The 11,300-nt window shown below is 39.2% G+C and overlaps 2 protein-coding genes across 2 annotated transcripts; one reads left to right on the top strand and one right to left on the bottom strand.

The window, feature by feature from the left end:
* Window positions 1–478: 478 nt before the first annotated feature.
* LOC117319886 (mucin-6-like) lies at window positions 479–2,391 on the top strand (the record flags this gene model as incomplete). The annotated part of the gene is made up of 1 exon (XM_033874600.1): window positions 479–2,391. A coding segment is annotated over one exon (1,913 nt), but the record flags the coding sequence as incomplete, so codon positions are not given.
* Window positions 2,392–2,442: 51 nt separating this feature from the next.
* On the bottom strand, window positions 2,443–11,081 carry LOC117319885 (mitochondrial import inner membrane translocase subunit TIM50-like; the record flags this gene model as incomplete). Its single annotated transcript, XM_033874599.1, has 5 exons — window positions 2,443–2,513; window positions 3,660–3,816; window positions 5,924–6,022; window positions 7,647–7,754; window positions 10,947–11,081. Coding segments are annotated over 5 exons (570 nt in total), but the record flags the coding sequence as incomplete, so codon positions are not given.
* Window positions 11,082–11,300: the final 219 nt, after the last annotated feature.

The raw sequence follows: 11,300 nt of genomic DNA, 5'->3' as shown, positions 1-11,300 counted from the left end.
ACACCCCCCCCCCAGAAAAACCCCCACAAAAACCCCACCAAAAACCCCCCCGGACACCCCCCCCACCCGAAACCCCCAGGCCCAAGACCAGAAAAACACCCGGCCAAAGCCCACGAAAAACCCACCACCCATCCCCCACGGGGGGGGAAAAAAAAAAAAAACACCCCCAAACCCCCCCGCACACAAACCACCCACCCCCACAAACCGCCACCCCCAGGAAAAAAAGAAAAAAAACCCCCAGCAAAAAAGAGAAAAGAAAAAAGAACGAAAAAAAAAGCAGAAAAGAAAAAAAAACACCCCCCCCCAAAGAAAAAAAAGCAACCCCAAAAAAAAAAAAAAAAAAAGAGGGGAAGAAAACCCGAGAAAGAAAAAGCCAAAAGAAAAAGAAGGAAAAAAAGAAAAAAAAAAAGGGGGAAAAAGAAAAAAAACCCCCCCGGAAAAAAGGAAAAAAAAACCCCCAGGCGACACACACCGCCAGACCGACACAACCCCACCAATAAAAAGCAGCCAGAGACACCCCAGCCGACGCAAAACCGCCATCCCAGGGACACCCCAGTCCCAATCAACCCCAGCCACGAACACACGCCAGCCACGACAACAACCGCAGCCCCGACACACACCGCCCCCCGACGAAACACCGCCCAGCCAAGACAAAACACCAGCCCACCACACACCCCAGCTACGACACCCGCCAGCCCCGAATCCACCCTCCAGCCGACACAACACCGCAGCCAGACACACACGCCAGCCCACGACACACCCGCCGACGACACAAAGACCCGCCGACACACACACAGCCGCGACGACACAACGCGACCACGACACAACACGCCAGCCGAACACACACCCACCGACACAAACGCCACACACAACACGCCAGAGAAGACAAACAGCCAGCAAAAACAAAACCCCCAGCCCAAGACAAACCGCAGCAGAAGACACACAGCCAGCAGACGAAACCACCGCCAGCACACACACCGTCCAGCCGACGACACAACGCCAGCCAGAAGAACCGCCAGCGCACGCCCAACCGCCAGCCAGAACACACCCCACCCAAACACCCAGCGCACGACAAACACCGCAGCGCACGACACACCCCACCAGACACACACCGCCGCCAACACCACCCAGCCCACAAACGCCCCCCAACACACGCAAGCCCACGACAGACCCCCACAAACAACACCGCCACCCACGACACCACACCCACAGAAACAAAACCGCCAGCCGAACGACCACACACCGCCATCTCTACGACACACCCCGCCAGCCACGACACCACACTCCAGCCCACGACAGACAACTCCACGACCACGGACACACCCGCCCGCCCAACGACAACACACCGTCCAGCCCACGACAGCACCGCCAGCCCGACGACACACACCGCAGCCGACCACCACACACCTGCCAGCCGAGACAGACAGCCAGCCGACAACACACACAGCCAGCCCACAACACCACACGCCAGCCCACGACACACACCGCCAGCCCACGACACAACTACCGCCAGCCGACGACATGACACCGCCAGCCGAAGACACACACCGCAGCCGAAGACACACACCGCCAGCCGAAGACACACACCGCAAGCAGAATGACACACTCCCGCCAGCCCACGAGACACACCGGCAGCCGAAGACACACACGCCAGCCGAAGACACACACCGCAAGGCAGAAGACACAACACCGCCAGCCCACGAGACACACCGGCAGCCCACGACACACACCGCCAGCCGACGACACACACCGCCAGCCCACGAGACACACCGGCAGCCGAAGACAAACACCCGCCAGCCGAAGACACACACCGCCAGCCGAAAAACAGACACCGCCAGCCCAGACACACACCCCCAGCAGAAGACACAACCGCCAGCCGACGAACACACACCGCCAGCCGACGACACACACCGCCAGCCACGACACACACCGCCAGCCCACGACACAACCTCCAGCCAGACACACACCGCCAGCCCACGACACACACCGCGAGCCGACAACACAACCCCACCCAACGACACACACCGCCAGCCGACTACACACACAGCTGAGCCACGAACATACCGCCATCCCACTACACACACCTCCATGCAGAATACACACACCCCATCCACTACACACAACTCCAGCACTACAAAACACCGCGCCTACAACACACACCTCCATCCCACTACACACACCTCCATCCCACTACACACACCTCCATCCTACTACACACACCTCCATCCTACTACACACACCTCCATCCCACTACACACACCTCCATCCCACTACACACACCTCCATCCCACTACACACACCTCCATCCCACTACACACACCTCCATCCTACTACACACACCTCCATCCCACTACACACACCTCCATCCTACTACACACACCTCCATCCTAAAGGCTTTTAAAGGTGATTGTTAATATTCTTTCAAATCCGAATTATCTAAATTCAAGAACCCCTTTGTGGAAAAGGACAAAACCGAAGTTTTTGTAACAAATGTAGACAAAGACTGAAATATTCTGGAAATTCCACAAACACAAACATGACTACTGTACAATAGAATACTAGATATCTGATAGGTCATGAGCTACTTATATATCGTGACCCCTGTATCGCGATACGAATCGTATCGCTACCCACCATGCGGTACAGAAGGTTAGATAGTCCATATATAAGTACAGAGATTAGATAGTCCATATATAAGTACAGAAGGTTAGATAGTCCATATATAAGTAGACAAGGTTAGATAGTCCATATATAAGTACACAAGGTTAGATAGTCCATATATAAGTACACAAGGTTAGATAGTCCATATATAAGTACACAAGGTTAGATAGTCCATATATAAGTACACAAGGTTAGATAGTCCATATATAAGTACACAAGGTTAGTTAGTCCATATATAAGTACAGAGATTAGATAGTCCATATATAAGTACAGAGATTAGATAGTCCATATAAAAGTACACAAGGTTAGATAGTCCATATATAAGTACACAAGGTTAGATAGTCTATATATAAGTACACAAGGTTAGATAGTCCATATATAAGTACACAAGGTTAGTTAGTCCATATATAAGTACAGAGATTAGATAGTCCATATATAAGTACAGAGATTAGATAGTCCATATATAAGTACACAAGGTTAGATAGTCCATATATAAGTACACAAGGTTAGATAGTCCATATATAAGTACACAAGGTTAGATAGTCCATATATAAGTACACAAGGTTAGATAGTCCATATATAAGTACACAAGGTTAGATAGTCCATATATAAGTACACAAGGTTAGATAGTCCATATATAAGTACACAAGGTTAGATAGTCCATATATAAGTACACAAGGTTAGATAGTCCATATATAAGTACACAAGGTTAGATAGTCCATATATAAGTACACAAGGTTAGATAGTCCATATATAAGTACACAAGGTTAGATAGTCCATATATAAGTACACAAGGTTAGATAGTCCATATATAAGTAGACACTGGTAGACTTGGTACAAGTTTGTGATTCTGCTTGGTGCATAGACTGAATATGTCTGGTGAGGCTCAAAATGTCACATGTAAACCTTATCCTATTGAAATCAGCTGACACTGCAACATCTTCTCTTTTTTCCCCAATATTTATCAGAAAATCTAGATTTGATAAAAAAAGTCTTACCTTGTAAAAAGTTAGCGAGGTCTATAAGTGTTTTGTCGTCATTATCTCCAGTCCACTTCTTAAGCTTGAGGCCATTTCTAGCATGAAACTGGAATGACTTTTCATTGCAGTCTATCATGATGACCTTGGAAAGGTCGCGGTTCAGGTAGGACAGGTCCTAAAGGGAGATAAATACATACGTGCTCAGAACATATGGAGACACATAAGCACAATATGTTGTTGCTTTATTTATTTATTTTTTGCATTCAAATTACAAAATCTCAATCACCCAGGGGAGGGGGCGGGGGAGTCTCAATAGTTTTATTTAACACACAATACTGAACTTTCAGTTTTTTTTGTGCATGATTTTTCAATTTTCTCAAAATAATTTGGGTGAAATATATACTAATCCTGTTACTTAATCAAAATAAACATAGATATACAGGAACTGATTCGATTTGTATACATAAAAAACATTATTATGAAATGAAAACATTTTCCTGTTACATAGGCACTCTGGCCTTCAACTTCAACCTCACTCAAGCAACTCAATGTACTGGTAATGAAAGATGTAGACAAAACTGGATGTATCTTTAATTACTCCCTAACTTGGAATCTAGAAAGTACTAGTTCAACCTACTTAACAAGAGACTTGGAAGTCTGGAAAAAAGGGTTAAATTTTCAATTCATACGAATCCAGCTCGACACAAAACCATGCGGTCCATAGCTTACATCAAGTAAAACCTAAATTTAGGTTATCTTATCACAAAAAGCATTCTAATTCCAGATAAAAAACAGTACACTTTCCATTTTTTTTTTAAAGAAAATAAATATACCAAACTCCTGACTTACCCTACCTATTTATTCATTGAAATATAGTTTATTCATTCATTTATATATTTATTTATTTATTTACTGTCTACATGTATGCATTTATGTTCAACTAACGTTATGTATAAATACATGTATTAGAGAGTGTAAGGATGCATGAAAACAGAATGAATGTGGAGAAAGATGAATGACGCGAGAAAGTCCTCCTGCGAGAGGACAATACTTGTAATGTATAAACTACATCTTGTCTGAATAAAAAAGTTTAAAAAAAATTCAGTTCAAATCTACATGATAGGAACAAAAAATATTTTGCCTTTTTTCTTTTGAAAATATGGTGTATCATTAATGACTTATAAAAGAAACACCATGAAATAAAATGTAGTATGGGTTTTTTTAATGTACCTAATCGTGTGAGTAGCACGTTTAATCATTTTTTTTAAATAATATGATTTCTTTATGGAAACAAGAACCATATACTGCAGTAGAGATGCAGATATCAAACTTTTTGTAAAATCTGTTTTAAGGTTCCTATAAAAATAACATTGTGTGTTGTTTAGGTTTTATAAAAGTAATCTAAAATTTAAGTGCCAACTATCGGTTTACTCCGGTAAAGAGGCTTATGATTTTCTCATTAAATACCAAGCTAGTCACATAAAGTTTTTTTGTGAGCTTAATGTACTTTCACTTTTTCAGGAATCTCTATGTAAATCTATATTTTTGCGTATATTTTGCAATCATTTAATTGATTTCGAGTTAGAACAACCAACCCCATATCTATCTCTATGATTAAGGGGAAATAACTCTTACATCTCACCATCATAATGTTGACATTAATTCTCTCTGCTAATGCCTATGTTATTAAATCTGACAGGCTATTAAATTGGATGTTGCTATTATATGTAAATGGTACAACATTTTATAGATACAAGATAATGTAAATGGGCTGTAATGTACACAAACTTTAAAAAGTTACTTTATAATGTAAGGCTGATACACTACACTAGGTATACCCAAGGTCGATTTTCCTCAACATTACAATGATATGGTCGTAAAATAGTCCGTTTTGAGAAAAATATATCAATTATTTTGCATTCAACTTCATATTCAAATAAAATTACACTAAATCTGTGCTACAGACAGCTGAATTACAATATTTCTGGGATATTTTTATTTTGGAATGTCCTTGGATAATATTAATGGTAGATAATCTAGCTGATATCCGTTATACATAAGTTATATGAATAGGAATAGATAGTAGTATATAGCCGATTGTTGAGCCTAAAAAACACAACAGTGTTGACATCTTGTGAGTGTACTACTATACAATATAGAGTAGAAGTCATTCACAACGAGGAAAAGCTGAAATCTATTAATCAGGAAACATCTACATAGGATTTGTCCTTACAACTTTCAGTTTGAAAGGTCACTTTAGTGCAACATGACCTCCAGCTCACCTTGACATGATGACCATTGACATATTTGGTGGAGTCCCGATATAGACGATACATGACAGCTCCATGAGGATCTAAGTTGTTCACAAGTGGATCAGCGTTCTACAAAATCAACAAATTATAGAATATACCAGATAAACATTTTATACCAGATAAACATTTTATACCAGATAAACAATTTATACTAGATAAACATCTTATACCAGATAAACAATTTATACCAGATAAACAATTTATACCAGATAAACATTTTATACCAGATAAACATTTTATACCAGATAAACAATTTATACCAGAAAAACATTTTATACCAGATAAACATTTTATACCAGATAAACAATTTATACTAGATAAACATCTTATACCAGATAAACAATTTATACCAGATAAACATTTTATACTAGATAAACATTTTATACCAGATAAACATTTTATACCAGATAAACATTTTATACTAGATAAACATTTTATACCAGATAAACATTTTATACCAGATAAACATCTTATACCAGATACACATTTTATAAAATATTTATTCAGAATCTGAATTTACATACATTTTTAAGGTTGTATAATGTTTCTTTTTATGTGGTAAATCTTTATATGAAATTATTATTTTACTGCAGAGGTGTAGACTAAATTTGGTGGACAAAGGTTAAAATTTGAAATGTTCTAACTTTTATATGGGCTGTTAAATAATCATCTGGACAAGAAATTTATATTTCAAATGATAAACAAATGACCTTCAATCAAAATCAATGACATTTTCAATAACGCCACCGTCATACACAAGTTTGGGCTCATTCCTTTTGTTTACCAGTAAACCCTCCAGATAGAGAGACAAACAGACAGACGTCCTTGCTCTATCCCTTTATTTACCAGTACACCCTCCAGTTAGAGAGACAAACAGACAGACGTCCTTGCTCTATCCCATGAACTACACTACTTGTTGCTGCTTCCCTTACGATATGATAGGTATCGCGATACTTGTTGCTGCTTCCCTTACGATATGATAGGTATCGCGATACTTGTGTATGCTTCCCTTACGATATGATAGGTATCGAGATACTTGTGTATGCTTCCCTTACGATATGATAGGTATTGCGATACTTGTGTCATGATACAATACGTATCAGGATACATTTATTTCGCAAAATGAAATAATCAATAAAATAACTTTAACACCAGTTGTTTCAGTTACATGGAACCCAAAATGTTTCCAAAATATGTGATTTAAATAAATTTCAATTCTAAACAGTAACTCCATGAAAGCACTTCCACCACCATGATGGTTTTGGGCTATACTAATTACAGCGCAGAAAACCGGAAACTGCCCGATCCAGAAGACAGTGGGCATACTGTGAGGTGAGAAAAAATACCTTGAACTGTTCAAAAATTTTTAAGATTCGAAACTGAGAATTGAAAAGGTTTGGTTTGGTTTGTTTAACGTCCTATTAACAGCCAGGGTCATTTAAGGACGTGCCAGGTTTTGGAGATGGAGGAAAGCCGGAGTACCCGGAGAAAAACCACCAGCCTACAGTCAGTACCTGGCAACTGCGCATGCCCCACGTAGGTTTCGAACTCGCAACCCAGAGGTGGAGGGCTAGTGATCAAGTGTCGGGACACCTTAACCACTCGGCCATAGAAAAGGACAGAATATTTGGCCCAAAAAGACCAAAGAAAGCCCACGCAATAACTAGAATCAAGGCCATCGCCAAATACTTACCATTCCACCTTCTGATGTAAATATTACAACCTCAAACAGGGGCGGACAAACTTTGGAGAAGAAATAATCGACACCCGGTCTCTTTTTAAATCGCCATCCAGTCTCATACTGAAATCAAATGAACATATTACAAATTAAAAAGAGACATCCTGATGTCTAAAGTCCAATTATTCTCATCAGAATTAATTAATATGTAACATTAATATTGCAGCAATTTAAATTTAATCAGGACTTTTTTTGGGCTTAATGACCCGGGTCTGTTGATGGGCCTCATTCTTAACTGTAGAAATTATTTCATATTCAAGCCAAATTCCCCAAACTTTCAGTTTACTTTAGTTAAGAAGCTTTGATAAAACAGGATCTGGTATATGCTTATAAAATAAGTATAGTTGGTGTAGATGTAAATAAGCTTTGTTCCAATAATCTCATTTTCCCTATCCAAGGGTTCGTTATACCATACCAGACACCAAATTCACAATAATCTGGTGGAAATTAGATCAGTTAATTCATATCTTATAAATCTACTGTAATCACTATGTGTAACATTCCATGTTTTCACAATTAAAGCATCCCCCTTAAGATAAATAGTTCTTCTTTTTATGATTTCATGGCAGATTTACTCCTAAATAATTTCTATTACCTAATGGTAAATTTAAATAAATTAAAATTGGAAAGTGTATCGAAAAAAGTATGTATCACAAATCAGGTATTAAAATATACCATTTTTTTTTTTATCTTACTCTAAATGTAAAACAAGAGATCCCAGAGGGATCTTGGCGCCCACCATTGAATGATCTTTATAGGTTCCATGTCAGATTGATCTTTTCTCTACTTTTCCCTTCCTCTTAGTCATACTTGCCAAATTAACTTTCCCGATTTAGTCGGGAATTTCCCGATTCCAGACTCCCTGCCCCGTCTCCCGATCGTATAGATAAAACATAGTGTATTCTCCCGATTTTGGAGAATATGTCTTGATAACCCCGTATGGAGCCCCTATTCATCTTGTTAGATTCACTTAGGCCTATGACAGGTAACGCTTGCTGGCTGGTGAAAGACATATGTGTGGGGCATTGGTCAGTTAACTGACCTGCTCACAGACCGTAACGAAATTCTGACACTTCACTGACCGCAAGGATGACAATACCCCGATAAATAAACAATTAATTAAAACCAATTAAGCTGAGGACGCGTGGTGATGGTTTTGTAGCAGATCAGTCATGGTTGATTAAACGCTTGTAAATGGCTTCGTATACTGCCTTTGATGTCAAGCGCATAAACGACCTCTACTTGACAGTATATCTCGGACAGAAAAAAATGAAAACAACACTGGCAATGTTATCAACGGAGTATCAAATTTGACAGATTACTTATTGAAATGTTAACTACATTTAAACATTGGCTGATCTTAAGATAATTAGCACAAGGAAATAAATTCACAATAACGACCATATAGACCGAAGGCCTGATTGCCGGTAGGTAACGTCGTTTCAATCACCGTATCAGCAGCATACTTAGTGTCAATAAGCAGAGACTTAACTGCTAGTACAGCCTTTTTTTTTTTTTTTTTTTTGTATTACCGGGTATTGCCTTTGTTGTAATCCAAAGGAAACATTTGAAATTTCATTCAGATATTATATTGTACTCTAGATATTTATTGTGACATTTAAGGTATTTTCTTTTGAAGTTTACTGCTGGAGAGAAAGCTTGATAGAAAGTGATATCATTGTGATAATTTGCATTTAATTGACTGACATCTATCTAACAACATAATTTTCATAAAATATTTAAGTAAATACTTTTATTTAGAGTGGACAGTGAGTTAAATAATTTCCAGAAATAATTAAAAATGATGTAATTTTGTTGCTATTTTTTTGTAACTTGTTGCTTATATAATTATCTTTCCAAACTTGAATAAAAAAGATCATTGGCCAAGCTTGAAATAAATTTTTTCCCCCTTTTTTTCAGTGAGGGAAGGAAGCTTAAGTGCATGATCATGCAAGGAATTTATTTTCCAATAGCAAATTATCTCCCCTTAGTTTTTGTTTGTTAAATGTGTCACGCGTGAAATGTGTTTTCTGGTCAAAAATGTCGCTCACGCACTTTCTCCCCCATGATAATTTTAAAAAGTTGGCAAGTATGCTTAGTCTTACTAATCTGTGTAAATTCAGAAACAGCCCTCTAGTACTTTTCAAACAAGGGGAACCTATATATAAGATTTAGCGATAATGGCTGTCTGTCGGCCATGTTGTTTTCGGATTGATCCCAAAATGCAATACCAGGGACCAAGGGGAACCTACATATGAAATTTGAGAAAGATCCCTTCAGTACCTTCTGTAAAATAGCGATAACAAACTTCAATTGTCAAAATCCAAGATGGCTGCCTGTCGGCCATGTTGTTTTCCGATTGGTCTCAAAATGCAATATGCATAACTAGGCACCAAGGGGAACCTACATATGAAATTGGAGAAAGATCCCTTCAGTACTTTCTTAGAAATAGCGATAACAAGTTTCAATTGTCAAAATCTAAGATGGCTGCCTGTTGGCCATATTGTTTTCCAATTAGTCTCAAAATGCAATATGCATAACTAGGCACCAAGGGAAACCTACATATGAAATTTCAGAAAGATCCCTTCATTAGTTTCTGAGAAATAGCGATAACAAGTTTCAATTGTCAAAATCCAAGATGGCTACCTGTCGGCCATGTTGTTTTTCGATCGGTCTCAAAATGCAATATGCATAACAAGGCACCAAGAGGAACCTACATATGAAATTTGAGAAAGATCCCTTCAGTACTTTCTGAGAAATAGCGATAACAAACTTCAATTGTCAAAGTCCAAGATGGCTGCCTGTCGGCCATGTTGTTTTCCGATTGGTCTCAAAATGCAATATGCCTAACTAGGCACCAAGGGGAACCTATATATGAAATTTGAGAAAGATCCCTTCAGTACTTTCTGAGAAATAGCGATAACAAGAATTGTTTACGGACGGAGGGACGGACGGACCACGGACCACGGACCACGGACCACGGACACAGGGCGATTTGAATAGCCCACCATCTGATGATGGTGGGCTAAAAATACCAGAAGGGGTTTCTCAATGAATTACACGAGTGCATTCTTTGACAATTTCTTCTACGTGTATTATTTCATGATTTATGAGGTATTTAAGGAACAAGTGCAAAAGAAAATTTGAGAAATAACCATTCTTATAGTCGACCTATTAAAATTATAAAATTAAACCTCGGTGGAAATAACAAATTTTACAGTATCCTGTTTCTAGAACATGACACATGGTACTTACTGTCCATTCTGGATGTAGAAGGACGCCAGTAATTTCCATGACTAGTGTGTATGGGGGCTGGTAATATGGCGGCTGTAGAGGTTCAGGTAAAAGTTGTTCTCTGGATGGATTTATATATCGCTGGAATAAGAAAAACTCAGTTCATTACTTTGTCCTGAAATTATGGACAATGAAACAGTATTATTGCTTGCCGTCTCACCTAAATTAAAACAGTAATGGTCACAGAGAAGTATCATACATATTCACTTTGTCAATTTCATCTTGGTTTTCTACGCAATTGTTACTTCAATTTTGAACCTCATGGATAAAACAATTAAGTTATCGTCGTATACTGTGTCATAAAGTGCTGGTGAT

Source organism: Pecten maximus, unplaced genomic scaffold (assembly GCF_902652985.1).
Source record: "Pecten maximus unplaced genomic scaffold, xPecMax1.1, whole genome shotgun sequence".
In the NCBI taxonomy this organism is placed as follows: Eukaryota; Metazoa; Mollusca; class Bivalvia; order Pectinida; family Pectinidae; genus Pecten; species Pecten maximus.
Note: the sequence above shows the minus strand (reverse complement) of the source record. Positions and strands in the feature narration are given on the sequence as shown.